The sequence below is a fragment of the Eubalaena glacialis genome, chromosome 2 (assembly GCF_028564815.1).
Source record: "Eubalaena glacialis isolate mEubGla1 chromosome 2, mEubGla1.1.hap2.+ XY, whole genome shotgun sequence".
NCBI lineage: Eukaryota > Metazoa > Chordata > Mammalia > Artiodactyla > Balaenidae > Eubalaena > Eubalaena glacialis.
This window is the reverse complement of record NC_083717.1, coordinates 152,237,737-152,256,060: the sequence shown is the minus strand read 5'-3', so window position 1 is coordinate 152,256,060 and position 18,324 is coordinate 152,237,737. Positions and strand designations below refer to the sequence as shown.

Genomic DNA, 18,324 nt, shown 5'->3' with positions numbered 1-18,324 from the left:
GGAAAAGCCAGAACAAAGTATACCAAAAAGGGAATGATAGTTTGAAAGAATAAAGTTGTAATTTAGAAAAGGTAATTTCAAAAGATACCTTGAGTAATGCATATTCAATATGAAAAATACTGGTAAAGCAGAAAAAAAGAAAACAATCACTCAAATGTTCTATTACTTAAAGACCATGTGTTAACAATCCTGAGAATATTCCAAATCTGGTTTTCTAGTGCACTTTCGTTTTACATTGTTGTGATTGTACTATTGATACTATTTTATATGCTGCTTTTTTCATTTAATATTACAGCATAAGTAATTTATAAATTGTCACAAACTTCTCACAAACTATTTTCTTTGGTGACATAATCTGTTATCAAATGGTATAGAATAACAGATCATTTACCCTTATTAGTGTGATTGGTGCTCTGATATTTACTGAGTTTTGGGAGTTTATCCTCTCTGCCTCATTTATTCTCTCCTCCTCTCTGCTTAGTCTGCTAAACAAAACTAAGACTTTGGTGCATTTACTATAAAAGTTCTAAACCTGCCTGAGCAGGACTTCTGGTTCCAAAAGACAGAGCAGCATAAAACTCAGATGCAACATGGTAATTACATTATTTAAATATGAGACAGATATGTGCACATTTCTCTGTAAAGTGGATTTGTTCAAACTCAGTAGCTTCTGGATCCTAGGAGAAATTGAAACATTGTCTCTTGAGAAGGTGTGTGCTTCTGCAACAAAAATGAAAATAAACAAGTGGGACTACGTTAAACTAAGGAGCTACAGCACAGCAAACAACAATTGAAAAGGTAACCTACAAAATGGAAAAAAAATTCATAAACCATATATCTAATGAGATTAACATATAAAAAATATAAATAACTCATACAACTCAATAGCAAAAAAAGCAAATAATTCAACTTAAAGGTGGGCAAAGGACCTGAATAGACATTTTTCGAAAGAAGGCATATAAATGGCCAAGAGGTACATGAAAAGATGCTCACCATCACTAATCACCAGGGAAATGCAAATCAAAACCACAATGAGATACCACTTCACACGTCTTAGAATGGCTATTATCAAAAAGACAAGAAATAGCAAGTGTTGGAGAAGGGTGGAGAAAAGGGAATACTTGTGTACTATTGGTGGGAATGTAAATTGGAGTAGTCATTATGGAAAACAGTACGGAGGTTCCTCAAAAAATTACAAATAGAACTACCAAATAACCCAAACATCCTACTCTAGGTATATATGTAAGAAGGAATTGGGGGAATTCCCTGGCCGTCCAGTGGTTAAGACTCCGCGCCCTCACTGCCGAAGGCCTGGGTTCAATCCCTGGTTGCAGAACTAAGATCCTGCCACAAACACGTGTGCATTGCAGCGTTAGTCACAATAGCCAAGATATGGAAACAACCTAAGTGTCTGTCAGTGGATGAATGGATAAAGAAGATGTAGTAGATACATACAGTGAAATGTTATTCAGCCTTGAGAAAGAAGGAAATCTTGCCACTTGTGACAACATGGTTGAAACTTGAGGGTATTATGCTAAGTGAGATAAATCTAACAAAGAAAGACAAATACTGTATGACCTCACTTAAATGTGGAACCTAAAAAAGTCAGACTCATAAAAACAGAGAGTAGAATGGTGGTCACCAGAGGCTGGGGGGTGGGGGAATTGGGGAGATGTTGTTTAAGATGATGTTTACAGCTAGTAGATAAATAAGCATAGTGAATAATAGTCAATAATGCTGTACTATAAACTTCAAAGTTGCCAAGAGACTAGATCTTAATTGTTCTTATCACAAAAAAACAACTGATAATTATGTAACATGATAGAGGTATTCGCTACCGGCTTGGGTAGTAAACATACATAATATCTAAATGTATCAAACCAACACATACACCTTAAACTTACACAATGCTACATGATCTCAATTTTTAAAAATTAAAAAATAAAAGTTCATTTTTAAAGAAAAATAAGGTGTGTGCTTGAGAGCCTCCTGGCTTATGGGGGTAAATATCTGCAGCATCCCCAGGCTGAGTACGATGTGGAAGACGGTACAGTCTGTGGTAGTTTGTGAAAACAAATTCATCTAAATAAAGTTTCAGGAGTCTTTAGATTTTTCCACAATTTTACCTCTTTCCCAATAAAGGTCTAACTCTTTTTAATCAAGCTAACCATTTAGGGTCATTAATTAGGATCACTTAAAACTGAGTGTAAGGGACGGGGACGACGTTCTGTTCCGCTGCGTCTGAGGGGTGCAGCTTGGCGTTGTGGAGCGGAAAGAACACTCGAAGGGCTTTCCTGACATTGACAGTCGACGATTTAAAACCCCACTAGAATTTGTAAGTGTGTGAAGCATTCCCAGACCCTTCAACCAACTCAACAGCAGCTACTTCCCTGTGACTGGGTCCTGATTAAGATCCTCCCAAGAAAGACTTCATTGGATCCACGCTCGAGAGGACTCTGCCAGGTCTTCCTGACCCCTCTACATCGCTATCAAGTGCCAAGGCCTTAAGACTTGGGTACGTGTATTGCAACGGCAAGAGTAGTACCAGTGCCCACCAAAGACCCACTGGACCTGTCAGCTCCTCTGTTTCACCAAGCAGACATAATAACTTACCAGCAAAGCAGAGTAAGCCAGGTGCCTCTGCGTGATACCACCAGCTGATAACACACAAGAAAAAATAATTAGACTAGAACCCTACCTTTTCTTGAGAAGTTGGGATTTAAAGGAGCTATTCTGAGATCTGTGCTGCTAGTAAGTGACTGATAACATAGACTGGATCAGTCCCTGAGTTCAGAGACTGGGTTGCAAGAGAGTGAAAAATAGACAACGAAATGTTGAAGAATTGCACAGAGGTGCAAGCCAAATTTTACCCTCTCCAAGGAATGGTGGTTGGACTGAGAAAGTGCTAAACCAAACCTGTAATAGGACTGGTTGTTTGGGTGTCTCTCTCTGTCATTGTGGCCTCTTACTGTTACATTGCTTTCTGTGTTGTCTTTCTAGGTCCCAATGTTCTCAGATAATTCACATTGCCCTGACTGTGGACAGCAATGGTTCCCTAGTTTAGAACTAGGCCATTGGTTGTACCAAACTGAACTGGTTGAGAATGAATGTTGCCAAGTATTCTTAGACTGTATTAACAGAGCTGATTATCGCCCTGAGTGTTATCCTGATAATCCTGCTAATAGAAGCCTTGTTCTTCCTTGGTCTTTCCCACTTGAGGGGGCTCCCCAAAATCTTACCAGGTGGACCTTTGAAAAAGCTTGCCACCCATTTCTTCTGGGTCCTCCACTGGTTAGAAAAAGGATATATGACTCTAGAGTTGCTGGTTTTAACCCTGCATTACAGTTAATCCTGATCAGAACAGACAAAACCTTGAACAAAAAACTTGGCCAAAGCAAATAACTTCTTAAACAGTCAAAATCATGGAGACTCTAGAGGGTTGTGTACTAGTAGCCCAAAGAAGATGGAAAAATGACTCCTTTCTATATCTGATCCAGACTGTCACTGCTCTGGGAAACTGCTTAAATTGTTGTTGGATCTGCTTCCAGGGTCTATGTATCTCTTCTTCAGCATGAATTTAATCAGCATTCCAAGCCAGACTGTTCATCTAGAACCTGACTAATCCATATTTCCTATGTTTTGGAATTAGCTTACTCCTAAAAATCTCCACAGCCTAATTACTGACATTATTATGACACGGTGGTAGTCCTGGAGGAGAAGCCCCATGCTGTGTGTACTTTCATTATATTCTAGTGATAACTTTTGTGGGAAAGCATCCTTGTAGCTGAATTCTAGATTATTCCAGTAAAACAACTAGACATTTTAATTTTATTTATTTATTTATTTATTTACTTTTGGCTGTGTTGGGTCTTCGTTTCTGTGCGAGGGCTCTCTCTAGTTGTGGCTAGCGGGGGCCACTCTTCATTGTGGTGCGCGGGCCTCTCGCTGTTGCGGCCTCTCTTGTTGCGGAGCACAAGCTCCAGACACGCAGGCTCAGTAGTCGTGGCTCACGGGCCCAGTTGCTCTGCGGCATGTGGGATCTTCCCAGACCAGGGCTTGAACCCGTGTCCCCTGCATTGGCAGGCAGATTCTCAACCACTGCGCCACCAGGGAAGCCCTAGACATTTTAATAATAAACTATATTGTTCTAAATTCTACCTCATATATTAATCAGTGATAATTATATATATATGTAAAATTTATTCATATATAACTATTTATTCATCATTGGCTCTATTTAGCTCATCCTCAGTGTGGGTATGACATGATCGATAACTGGTCACTGTCAGAGAAATCACATTCAATCAGGCAACACCGATATAGGTGACATAAAAGCATGCAGAAATGCCTCTGTCTACATCTCCTTGGCTCTACATAAGCAAATACTATCCTGTCTTTGTGGTGACTGAACGTAGAATGTCCTCCCCTGGCAATGGAAAAGTACCTGTCCTAGGAGATCGGTGACAAAAGAAGTTACCCAGCTTGACTCCAGATATATTATGAACAGTTTAGTGGAAGCATTTTTCTTAGAACTAAGAAGGTCTTACCTGACATTGGCCTCATTCTGGCCTTCACTTGTTCATAAGAATCATGGAACTAGAGTTCAGGTAAGAAACTTAGAAAAAGCAGTTGAAAACATCTCAGAGGCCACTGAACAATTTAAAAATTCCACTTAAGATTCTAGATAATCCAGAGCTTGTGTAGCAACTCGATTTTCTCAAGGCCCCAGGTTCTTTCTGTCTTTCCCCTCTGGGGTCCTTATCATATTGGCTTTTTGTCCTCGCAGTTCTCAACGAGTACAATGTAGCTTGTTGCTGCTCCAGACATTTCAATCCCAATCAAAGGCTGGAAGTAGGGAGCAAGAAGCTTTCTCCTTTCAAGTCTGTTTCTTTTATTGGGGAAGAAGATCTTTCTCAAAAGTCCCTCACAGATTTTTTCTTACATCTCATTACAGCAAGGATTTTTTCTGTACATCCTTGAATCACAAGGGAGCCTGGGAAACCTGGCAGAGAGGAATGGAGTTGGCATTGCCTGGGTAGGGCACATTGTCTCCCCTAATAACATCAGAGCTCTTTTAGGAAGGAAGAAGTAAGGAATGAATGGCTGTTGGTATGTAACAAATCATGCCTGCCACATGTTGTTAAAAAGTCCCTTGTTAGTCTGTTTAAAGAATGTACCCCAGAGATCTACCCTGTATCCGCCTTATGTCTGTCATGATGGAAGTTCTCTTCTGTTCCATTGCTGAATAAACTGTGTGGACCGCTAAAACAAAAAACAAAAAACAAAAAACTGAGTGTTGTAATTTGTGTGCAGTTTTCAAATTGATGTCACAGTCATTTTGACACGCTTGTGACTGTGTTGAGTACACTTGGCTATGGTTCTGTGATTTCTATATAGATGGTTAGGTGTTTATCTTGTTCTCTAGGCGTTTTCTTCATTGTCTATGTTATTTCCTTGCAGGGTCTGTCAGTCAGCCTTTCTTGTAATGATGCTGTGTAACGACCTCAAAATCTCAGAGGCTTACAACGAAGTACTTTTTTCCTTGCTCATGGGTCTGTGGTGTTCCCCTGGACTCAGGTAGCATCAGGCTATGTTCAGGGCTGCTGCATGGGTCTCTTCTGGGGTTCAGACTGAATGCAGGGTGACTACCTTAATATATTTCCCTGTGGAAATGGCAGAAGTACAGGAGGGCAACCCAAATGCACAAACCCTTTTCAAGTCTCTGCTTGTATTACTTTTACCGATATCCCATTGAAAAAAGTGAGTCATATGGCCAAATCCAAGCTCAGGGGGTGTGGCAGTACATTCCACACACTACCAGAATATGGCAAGGACATATAATACCACACAAATTGGACAAATTATTATGCTAATATTAATATTATATTAATATCAATATGCTAATTATTCCATAATTATTATTATTATGCTAATTATTGGACAAATTGAGACCAATAATTATATTGACCATACAGTGTTCAACATGTTATATTTGGGGCTTAGCTATTCTTTTTCTCTATTGGTTTCCATTTTCATAAGGCAACTGGTCTTTTTTTTTTTATGTATAATGATGTTTATTGCAACATTATTTGTAGTGACAAAACTGGAAACAAACCTACTATGGAGTATATTATGCAGTTATAAATCACGATCAGTTGACAATATTCTTCACTTATTGAGAGAGGGAAAAGCAAGTATTAGAGTAATATGTTCCCATGATTCTAATTTTTTAAAAGTACAGTTTTCATATACATGGATATTTATTTGTTCAACAAATGTTTACTAACATGCCAGGCACCATTGTGTAGTTCATACAATCTAGTGGTAGAGAGAGACAAACAAGATAACTAAGTAAAATACAGTATTTAGAACGTTAGAACATGAAAATAAAGAAGGGAAGAAGAGTAGGAAGAATGTAAAAGGGAGACTAAAATATGAGGCAAGTGAAGTGACATTCAAGGCAGAAGGCATAGCGAGAGCAAAAAGGATGGTCATTATGGATAGAGCAAAGTGACCAAGAGAAAGTAGTAAAATAAGATCAGACAGGTGTAAGAAGTGGTGTGAGTGGGCAGAACATGTAAGGTCTTAAAAGGCTTTAAAGGTTAGAAGTGAGGACTTTTAGTTAATTACCATACCAGGTTTTGAACTTCAGTTACCTTACAATGATGGCGTATGCTTTTCTTTTAGTTATCTTTGCATAGTTCACAGTTTAAACTGAACACATTATTGTAACAAAGAAAAAAGAAAAAAAATCATTGAAGTTGATTGAGAATAGACATGCACAATAGGACATTTCTAAAAGCTGCTTCTTGACTTTGTGATCCACAGGTATGCAGTAAATCTCTAAATGTGTTTCATGTATCGTATAAACAACAAAGGTATGAAACAATTAAAGATTTTATTTAAAAACAGATATCTATGTCTCAGCTATAGAAAGGATGCCTTCTAAGATTTATAAAAATGCAAAAAGAAACAATATTATGAAATAACTATTACTTAGCGATTCTAACATCTAAAAATGAGAGAGTAATTCAAAAACAGGATATTATAATATTATAAGGAGAAAGCACTAAAAGGTAGGTTGACTTCAATTAAGGGAGGAGAGGAAAGCAGGGAATTTAGAATAAAAAAAGTGGATTTAAATCTTAGCCTAGCTTCGGCAAGTTACTTAACTTCCCATAGATTCAGTTTCTCCATCTGTAATATGAGGGTAATAATATTTCTTACAGAGAAGACTCAAATAATACATAATCTGTCATACAACTTGGCCCTATTACATTGCCTGGTATTTAGTAAACATTAAATAAATATTTGATGAAACTGAATATTAAAAATAGGTAAAGTAACAGTTACAATAATTATAACAATATCTGTTCTCAATGTGTTCATATTCAATTAAAACTTCAAAGTGGCCAAAAAAGCTAATTTTCATTTGATCAGAATCTAAACTAGAAAGTTGTTAAAATGAAGAACCTCTGATTTTAAATATATTTTTCAGAAAATAATAGTGTATTTTCACATTGACTTTAGAACAAAATGTTTAAAATAATTCATATTTTCTTTATGTGAGATGAAATATATAGCTTAACAAAGTCAGTAAGTCTAATTAAAAAGAACGGACCTGACTCAAATGAAAAATGTTATACAATTGACCTGTGAACAACACTGTGCAGGCCGACTTTATGCGGATTCTTTAAAATAAATAAGTACTACAGTACTACATAACCTGTGGTTGGTTGAAATCCATAGACTTGAAGCTGCAGGTATGAAGGGCCCAAGTGTAAAGTTACACATTGATTTTCAACTGCATGGGGGTGGGGGGCCCCAGCCCCCAGTATCACTGCATATCCTTTATAAATCTAAAAAGTGTATGTTAAATTTCACTGCATTTTTAACCTTTTTAAAAAAGATGAAATATGGCAGAATATATATTCCATAATATTCAATACCAACCAATTCTTTTCCTACTATTACATTCTAGAGTACAGTTATTGATAGGAACAGAGAGTAAAGAAGCAGCTATGGGACTGCCCAAACTGTACATTGTTTGGAGTGTTTTACTCCCCATGGGAATAAATGGGAATGATACTGTAGTGTGCCTGAAAGAGAAAAATACAAGAGAAATCATCCATTTAAAAAGGTACGCATTAAGGTGCAGGAAAGGAATAAAGACGCAGACGTAGAGAATGGACTTGAGGACACGGGGAGGGGGAAAGGTAAGCTGGGACGAAATGAGAGAGTGGCATGGACCCATACACACCAACAAATGCAAAATAGATAGCTAGTGGGAAGCAGCCGCACAGCACAGGGAGATCAGCTCCGGGCAACTAGTCTTTTCTGTGCTTTTTAAAATGTCTTTTTCATCAGAGGCTTTTCCTCCCAGATAGCTTTGCACAAGTTTTATGGGCATCGAATACTTTGCTGTTACTCCTCATCGAATGTTTGAGTTGGAAGGTACCTTAGAGTTTCAGTTCTATCACTTTGCAGATCAGAAAACTGAAGTGCAAAGAGGTTAGGTGACTGGCATAAGAACACACAGCTAGCCAATGACAATATATTTTCATGTGCAAAGTGCGGAGCAGGACATTTTAAAGTTCCTGTTTTCCTTTTGACCCTTATGTCCTATCTCATTCTAAGCCAGTTCGCAGGGCCACTTCCCGGGAGGGGTTCAGCTGGCCTGCCTACTTTGGAAATACTAAGCACAGAATAATAGATGGCAAGGGCAGAGGGAGCATGAATGAGCCCCACGCCCCCTTCGCCCTGCAAGTTGGCCGGCAGGCAGTGTCCGTCCTCCCCAGCAGGCGAGGCGGAGCCCTGCAGTGCTGGGCTCTGGGGAAGAGGCACAGGTCTTCTGAAGGTCAGGTTGATGACCTCTCACTGAGAACACCTTTTAAAATGGTTTCATGAATCCTCCCAGTTGCTAGGAGATTATAGCAAGGTGTTTTCTGTGGACACTTGGGCATGGTTTTGAAAGCCCTTTGGTGCGAGAGAGAGTCATGAAATTAGGAAGTTTGAGATGATTTGTGTATGTGCAAGTGCAAATTAGTGTGTTTCCGTATTTTAACGGAGCAGCCAGAGCACATCCATCTTGTCATTGTGTACAAAATTGTTAACAGTTTCATTTGTGTCACCTATCATCTGAGATTCCCAGTGAAACGGAGTAGTTCATCAACATCAGGTAATATTTATTAACAGTCTGTGTCTGTGCGTGTGTGTGCGGGTGTAAGCCCCTCAGCTTGATGCTTAACTGCTTCACTGGTTTCCTTCCATCCGCTGTGGCCAGGAGCCAGCTGTGCCTACTTGTTTCATTCTGCACATATGGTGCTTTCAAATGACACTATTTACATGCAAATTTAAAAAACAATCATTTTTTGGAGGAAGAACCAAAATTCAGTTGGTTGTTTTTGCTGCCTGAGAAGTTCTTTCCATTACCTATCTGCTCTTAGTGCTTTTGTTTATATGATTGTGATACGTTACATTGATGTCAATTTGAAACAAGTTGCATAGACAGGATGATAACACTTCTAATCATTTCTAACTTTGACTGAAAAAAAAGTTATATGAAAATTAAAAGGCCCACATCAGAATTAGCAGCAGCTTACTCTGCAACTGAGGTGATCAAGCAAATGCTCATGAACCTGATGAAAATAAGAAATGAGGATTATTTATCAGAAATGAAACCTGCAATACAAGGGTGGAGAATTTTACTCTGTAGAAATAAAAAGTTAAATATTTTTATTATTAATTTTATATAATTATTCACAAGTTCACAGCAGAAATATTTTTATACTATAATTTATGTATCACTTTCAGTAATTTAATTGTTTAGAAATCAACTTGGTATTTCCTTGTGTTCCTTTTTCAAAGGAGTGAGATTTGTTCTTTTGCATCTAGTGGTTTCTAGTCCAACTGATTTCTGAGTCACTTTCCTGCAGCTGATATTTCTGACAGAATTTATAGTGCTGTGTCATGAATGATTGAGGATTTTTAATTGTACTTGACCACCACATGGCCAGATTGGTTAAATGGCTTGAATGTGTAAAGTTGGCCAGAAATTCTGATGACTTCACTGTGGCCAGCTGGATCACTGGGAGTGAACATGGTGGCAAACTCTTGAATCTTTTTTTTCCGTTCTTTCTTTACACACACTGGGGCCTCAGTGAATGCTTCCTAAATGAATGGAGTCTTTGAGCTTCTTTTAGATTACCTAAGAGAAACTTGAGGGCTGAGCACACACGTGAAAGCCATAGACAAAACATGAAAGTTTGTTTGCCAAGATTTTTCTATTTTTTCATTGATCCAAACCTGGCAGGCATTCAAAGTTGTATCCATACCTACAAACTGACTAGGGAGTGCTATGGTTACATTTAATGGAAATATTAGCAAATAACATTTATTGAGCACTTACAAAATGCCAAGATGTGTGATAAGCATACATCATCTCTTTTAAATCCCGTTAACAACCCTTTGAGGCAAGGAGCTCATTTAATATCTATTAGTAGATAGGGAAATTTGGTTTCCAGAAATAATGTAACTTGTTCAAGGTTATGTAGCTAGTAAGTGGTGGAACATGAATTCAAAACCCAATCCTCTGAATTCCACCAACATCTTCAAGATTTCTGGTCTTTTCATTAATCTCCGATGCCAATATGTATGACAATTGAATCCTTAAAAGGTCATTTTTTTCAGAAGTACATTTTATCTGTGCATCTGAAGCACATGATCTTGAGTAGTTTTATTCATATATTGTTTGAAGGGTATTATAGTTGTAACATTTTCAGAACATACCCAAAGAGACCTTTTTGTCTCAGGTCCAGTGGCCAGAATGATAAATGAAATGGGAAATCTTAATGAAGTCCAAGCCAAAGGGTGAGTTAAAATGAGCCATGTGGGCCCACAGATGAAGTGTTCATGGCTGCTGTTAATGAGAAAGTCGAAAAAGAACATTTAAGAAATGAGCAGAGATAACTATACCTCTGCTTTAAGAGTATATAGATTTTTCTCTAAGTATTGCTTGAGCTACATCATGAATTTTGCTACATAGTATTTTTATAACTCTTCTGAACTTAGTGTGTTCTCATATCTAGAATGATTTCTTTGAGTCATGGGTCATTTAGAAAGTGTGTTTCTTAAATTTCTAAACATGTTTTCTTTCAAGGCTATCTTTTGCTAATTGATTCCTAAGCTAATTTATTCTGTGATGAGAGAGTAGATTTGTGTGATTCTGATTTTCTAAAAATTTTAGAAATTTTATTCCTGGCCTACCATATGATCACTTTTGTAATTTTTTAATGTATGTCTGAAAATATGTGTTCTGTATACATATGTATATGTCGTATCTTATTGTGTCTTTGAAATCTTTTGTATCCTTATTGTCTGCTTAATCAATGAATCATTGAGAAAAGTGTTAAAATTTCCCACTAAAGGGTAGATTTATCAGTTAAAAAAAAAAAGAAATGAACATAGAAAAGGAGAAACAAAGGTAATTTTTCTCAGGTATACCCCTTTCACTATGAATTAAATTGTATTCTGTTAATCAGAGGTCCCTGGGCACATTCTTGGGATTTGGGAAGTTACGCAGTAGAGGAAGGTGGGCCTTTAGAGAATTCTCTTCCCTGCTTTTCAGACACAAGTTTCTATTTTTTAAAAAAGATAATTCATACACGTTTGTTTTGTTGGGTGCTTTAAAAAGCAATTTCTCAACTGTGGCCTCATTTCATTGTCAGGGAAAGCAGGCAGAGGAGTTCCCATTGAAGTGGCTGGGTCATCCAGCATCAAGGAAAGGAAAATGGAGTCCTAGGCCAGGAGTCAGGGTACTACCATCGCTGCCATCTAGATTCAGTTGTGATGTCTGGCATCATCACAGAGATATTTCATGTCATGTAATACTCTGGGTAACAGAGGGCTAATTTTTCAATATCAAAACATTTAAACTACTTGCAATCATTTGGGTAAATGTGATTAACTTGATAATCATTTTGATTACATTTGTATAATATAATAAATATTTTCCTAGTTACTCTGCTGGTGGTGGGTATGGTTAAACTGTCCTTGAAAACCGAAGGTAGTTTGGTAAACATTTGTTACTTGTGCTACGCTCTCATGCATGGATGTCCTCTCAAAGATTACTGGGGTGTATTGGTCTTACTTGGATTGCTTTGCCTTCAGAACTCTGTTCTTCTTATGGTTTTCCTCCTTCAATCCTTAGGGAAGATTTGTTCTGGGAAATTTATTTACTGGTGGCAAGAATTGACCACATGGCTTCTGTGACTAATGCATACTGATTTCTCAGGGCCCAGAGTTAGCATTGGCTTCTGAGAAACTCCATTCGAGATCGTGGGGACAACATGGCAGCAACTGTATGGAATCTGCTTTCACAAAGTAACTGGCAGTTGCCACAGACTCTTAAGGAATTGTCAGTTAGTTTCACATTTCAGGTCATGTTAGAGGGATTGTTTCTCTAGAGCCTCTTTTGCCGCAATTTCTATTAAAAAAGACTGTTCTTTACACAGCTATTTTTTAAAGTTGAGTAACCGATATCTGTGGTGGAAAAGTTACAGCTAAATATGCTGGACTGGCTTTCCTGATAAAAGATGTATCTTAACTGTGGCAGAGAGAAAAAAAAAAAGCCTTGATGGCAGACAGACCTGGGTATGAATTCTGGCTTTGTCTCATACTAACTGTAAGACTTTATGGTTTCCTGGCTTTGTCCTGTACTAACTTAAGACCTCAACAGGGTGTTGTCTGTTGCCTCATGTATAACATGGATCCAAAAGTAACTTCCCTGTAGGGTTGGTGGGTTATTTATGGTGTATGTGCCTAATGCATATTCCTAGCTCATAGTAAGTGCTCAATAAAAACTAGTTGATATTGTTTAACATATATAATGGTTTTCAAGGAAGACAGTTGTCTTCAGGGAAGCAGCAAATAGTCTTTGTGTCCCTATACTTTTTATTCCAGAATTTCTTTCCTGAATTTGGTCTTGAACATTACATTTACTTTCATGATCTGGAAGAGAAAATTTTGAGAAAAATATCCCCCCCTCCTGCTAATTCACTGTTCACGGCTTTTTACTTCCTGATAGTGAAAAAGTGACTAAAAGCCCGTGTAGTACAGCATATTATATAAGCCTCAAGTGTATTTCTTGGTGTTGTATCACAGATAGGTTTTCCTATTTCTATGTGTAATGATAGGGATAGGTAGGGAATGGAAAATGGATTATAAAGCCAAAGACAGTGCATGCTGTGCAACGTGAAATTAATTATGAGAACAACTGTGAAGCACAGATGCACTTAGAAAAACATAACTGCACAATTAAAAAATATACTGGACAATTTTATAAAAATTGACAACCTATAACTTCAGGAAAACAGTGGGTAGCAGGATTTATGTATATGGAACTAACTTTTCGCCTTCCATTCTATGTTGACAGGAAATATCCCCCTTCCAGTTCCTCCACATACATTACTGCAGTATTTGTGCAATTTCATTACAGCTTCATAGCACCTTTGGTCCAAAGGGACTTGTAAACTGGGGAGCATATTTTCAGCCCCACTACTAGAAGGCAGAGGAATTTGCAACTGCATGTTAGAAATTAGTTTCTAGAATTATTAAATGGGATATGAACACAAATGGAAGTGAAGTGGGTGAGGTGAGTTTTCAAGTCAGGTAAATTCACAATTAATAAGTGCAGAGTGAGGGAAAAAAATCTGACTTAATGAACTTGGAGGAATTAAAGCTAGGAGCAAAGTCATTAGAAGAATATGAGGTAAAATTATACTCTCTGAAAGACTCCATCGAAGCTATAAAAGCAGTTGGAGGCCCTGAAATAACACTGGAATTGTTTATGAAATGAGGAGTAATCTGTGAGGCATCCATGGGGGGAAAGCCTGATTTGGAATTTTAAATTGGCTGGTGAAGTGTTGAGCATGTGAAATACTAGTGCCTCTGTTTTTCACACTAAGAAATTTGAAGTGGAAAAATCCTGTGCCCTAAGAGTGCAGGACAAAATAGTTTTTGGTATCAGTCCTTCTCATGGTTTTAAATGCACTGAGGTAGACACAACAACCAGATTTTACTATTCTGTACTGTGACTTACAGGGTAATAAGTTGACCTGAGAGTTCCAAGCCTTTACTAGATTATGAAACATACCAGGATCCATATTCAATTGCTCACCATGGAGAAAGACACCTAGGAGATTTGACGAGAGAGTTGTTGCAAATCACATATATGCAAACTCTCTTCCCATTACCCTAACCTGCCGCCAGATTCCCCAGCTGCACACCTTGGGGTGCTTGGAGAGCTCACGAGGAAGAGAGAGGCCATGGAGGTGGAAAAATAACCCAAGAGGTTAAGCCTGCCTTGACCTTTTCCCCCACCCCTCAGAATGCTTGATTGTATACCTTGTTTTTCTGGGAGCTTTGATCATCAGTTATGAGACGGCCCTTAGCTCAGTGATAATAACTAAGTAGAAAATACAATATTTCTGGCTTCTTAATTGTAAAAGCGAAATACGCAATGCCTGACATCCCCTACCGTCACCCACGCCTCCCGAAAACAACCCCTAAATGCTGCATGTTGGCCAATGACCACATTGCACAATAATCAGGCAGATGTCCTGTCATTTAGGCCTTGCACTGCCACCACTTTGTCAGATGGGAAGAGCCTTGTGACCCCCATGCCCTCCCCTTTGAATTACCCTCTGAAGTGCACTTCTGTGACACTGCTGAGAGGCATTTACCAGGCTGTTCCCTCACTAGTGCGGGCTTTCATTTCATTGCTCCAAATGGATCACCTGGGACCCCGCTCTACCGTCCATAGAATTACCGCTGGGTTAGTGTTTTTATAATTTTTTTTCCTGTGAGTTTTTTGTTGTTGTAGTTGTTGTAGAACTTTGTCTTCTACATTCAGAACTGGGGCCCTTGGCCAAGGAAGCAGAGATGGTGTTTTTAAATGATTAATGCAAAGGATCAGTAAAATATTGAAAATATGGCTGCTCTTTTTCAAAAAAGGCTCACCCTTAGGCTATGGGAAACTGTGATCAAAATCCATTTAAAATTTATACTACATCAGGTTTTATAAAGAAAGGGGCAGAAAATCCATAATCATTTCTTTCAAAACCCCCACTTAAAGCTCTGTTACAGAATCTCTAAGCACCCTGACAGCACTGTAAGAGGTACCCTTTGTCCACATTTCTGTACTTTTCACAGGGGCCTCGTAGTAGGTGATGACGTGGCCCCTCTAGCACTGACTTCGTTTTTCTGATTGAATGCCTGCCTGCCTTTGTGGTTCTGTGCAGCCTTTGTTCAGAGATATTTCTTACTAAAATCCACAAATTCACCTCCCAAAATGCAAAGGGCAGGTTCCATTCACTAAATGTTAAATAGATAACATGTTAGATGTGTGACATTGAAATTATGCAGTTATTTTATGAAGTTTGGGATGATTGCATCTGCACAGATTCAGAACCCAATCTTGTATTTCTGTGGAAGAATGTTGAACAGTCTGGTGTGTACTCTTCAGAGAATAAACTCACCTGCTTTGCATAGAGGCACTTTCAAGGAAAATATGTACATCAGGTCCTACGGCTGAGCTGAAAGAAATCATGTTATGAAAAGGATGGGTGCCTGGCCCTGTGGGTTGAGCCCATGACTGCTCTTGCTAATGGAAGCCTAGCTGGGCCACTGGAGTCTATTAACAAGGTACTGAGGCAGAGTAGCAGAATGGCTTTAGTAGAAAAGGCTGTGGGTTGTTCTTACCAGGGTTGCTCTAAGTATTAGGGCTGATGCCAATATTCTTGTGATAGTTTAGATGCTATGTTCTCTGAAGTCAGGGGTGATGTTTTCTGGAAATGTCTCACAAACTTAAGATTCTTTAGAGTAACTGGAAAATAAGAACCAAGGCTGTCTCTTATAGAAGTATCCCTCATGGTTGAGACAAAATTAAGTTTCCTTTCCCTCTCTCTGTGTAATTTTTCCTGTGTATAATTTATGGTAATCCCAAACCCAAACAAACTGAGAAAAATTGTGATATGCCATTGACACAGAGAGCTATTTTGAGAATTTTAGGATGGTTTCATGGGGGACTGATTAGTGAATCCATGAACATTGCTGGCCAAAAATAAGAAATTAACTTTGTGAAATTCCCTTCCCCGGTTCATTTCACTGTTTACTGTTCTATGGGTCTTGCTGTTCACCGGACGGTTTTGGAGAACATCATTGCATTTTTGGAAAGATGTTTCTTCTTTTCCTTGTCTCTTTAACAAAAAATAGGATTCTCGGTTATGTTCTCTTAGAAATAATTTTCTCTGGAGTTGAACTAGGTCTCTAAATTAGAAAGGCAAATTTGTTTTAAAATTTATATCCCTAAATCTTATTGGGTAAATGGAAAAGAAGCATCTTAATGTAGACAAAGCCAACAGAATACCCTAAAATATTCATTGTTTTACACTTTTTGTATTGTCTTTGGTTTTGGTGTCAAGATAAGACAACTCACAAAATGAGTTGGGAAGTGTTCCCTCCTCTTCTATTTTCTGGAAGAGATTATGTAAAATTAGTGTTAAGTTTTCTTTAAATGTTTGGTAGAATACTGGAGAGTGAAAACATCTGGACCTAAAGATCTCTTTCTCTAGAGTTTTTAAATTATGAATTCAATTTCTTTAATGGTAGTAGGACTATTTATATTATCTATTTCATCCTGGTTGAGTTTGGTAGTTTGTAGTTTTCAAGGAATTGATCCACTTCTTCTAAGTTGTAGGATTTATGTGCATAAAGTTTTTTGTAATATCGCCTTTTTATCCTTTTAATGGCTACAGGATCTGTAGTGATAGTCTCTGCTTCACACTGGATATTGGTGACTTGTGTCCTTTCTCTTTTCATTATTGTCTGTCTTGCTAGAGGCTTATCGATTTTATTGATTTTTTTTTTTTAAGAACCAGCTTTTTGTTTCATCGATTTTCTCTATTGTTTACCTATTCTCAATTTCATTTATTTCTGCTATTATCTTTATTATTTCCATCCTGTTTACTTTGGGTTTACTTTGGGTTTACTTTGTTCTCCTTTATCTAGTTTCTTGATCCATTTAAGAGCTTTCTGCATCTCCAATGCAGTACAATAAATTACCCTCTCAGCACTGCTTTAGCTGTATTCTACATGTTTTGATGTGTTGTTTTTTAATTTCAGTTCTAAGTATTTTTAAAATTTCCTTTGAGACTTTCTTTTTGGCCCAAGGGATATGGAAAAGTGTGCTGTTTATTTTCCACACATTTAGAGATTGATCTTGTTTTCTTTCTGTTACTGATTTTTAGTTTGATTCCATCATGATCAGAGAATACACATTATAGTCAGATTTCAGTTCTTTTAAATTTGCTAGGTTTGTCTTATGACCAAGGATATGGACTGTCTTAGGGAATGTTCCATGAATGGCGTTTAAAAATGTATTCTGCTATTGTTGACTGTAGTGCTCTATATGTGGCAATTGGATCATGTCAGTTGATTTTGTTTTGCAGATCTTCTATGTCCTTGCTGATTTTCTGTCTCCCAGTTCAATCAGTTGGTTAGAGGAGGGTGTCAAAGTCCCCAACTATAACTGTGGATTTTTCTGTTTCTCCTTTCAGCTCTCTCAGTTTTTGTTTCATGTTTATTAAGGCTGTGTTGTTTGGTGAGTACACATTCAGGATCATTATGTCTTCCTGGTGGATGGATCCTTTAATCATTTTTAGTGCCCTTCTTGTCTCTAGTAATTTTCTTTTCTCTGAAGTCTGCCTTATTAGATATTAATCACTCCTACTCTTCAAAATTAATATTTGCATGGTATATCTTTTCCCAGCCTTTTACTCTTGACCTATAGGTTGTTGAATTTGAAGTAAATTTCTTACAAACGGCATATAGATGAGTTATGCTTTACTATTCATTCTGCCAATCTCTCTTTTGATTGGTGTATTTAGGTTTAAATTAACTGGTCTATTTATATTTAAAATAATTATTAGTATGTTAGAACTTAAGTTGGGAAAGTAACTTTTATTTTAATTTTCTGTCTAACATCTCTTATTCTGCCTGAATTTTTTGTTAGACTAGAGCCTCTGTGAAGGAAAGAAGCTATTATCATAGTATCAATACCTTGGCTTCATTAACCTGTGACTACAAAATAAATTTGAATTTCATTTTAAGTACCAATCATCTGATTATCATGTGCTGTGCTCAAACTGGTCCCCCAGTTATTTCTAAGGGCTCTGTTGTATGCTGTCTCATGCTCAGTAATGGGTTTCCATGCTCTTGGGCTCTTGCCTAACCTGCCTTGGCTGCCAATGACTCTCACCATATCCC

At 37.7% G+C, this 18,324-nt stretch overlaps 2 protein-coding genes across 2 annotated transcripts in view; both read left to right on the top strand.

Moving 5' to 3' along the window:
- The window catches only part of SLC35F4 (solute carrier family 35 member F4), a 284,343-nt gene that overhangs the window by 82,779 nt on the left and 183,240 nt on the right, over positions 1-18,324 (top strand). The window lies entirely within an intron of this gene.
- Positions 3,007-3,402, top strand: LOC133085512 (torsin-1A-interacting protein 2-like). The gene has a single exon (XM_061182605.1). The coding sequence runs from the start codon at positions 3,007-3,009 to the stop codon at positions 3,400-3,402; it is 396 nt and encodes a 131-aa protein (XP_061038588.1).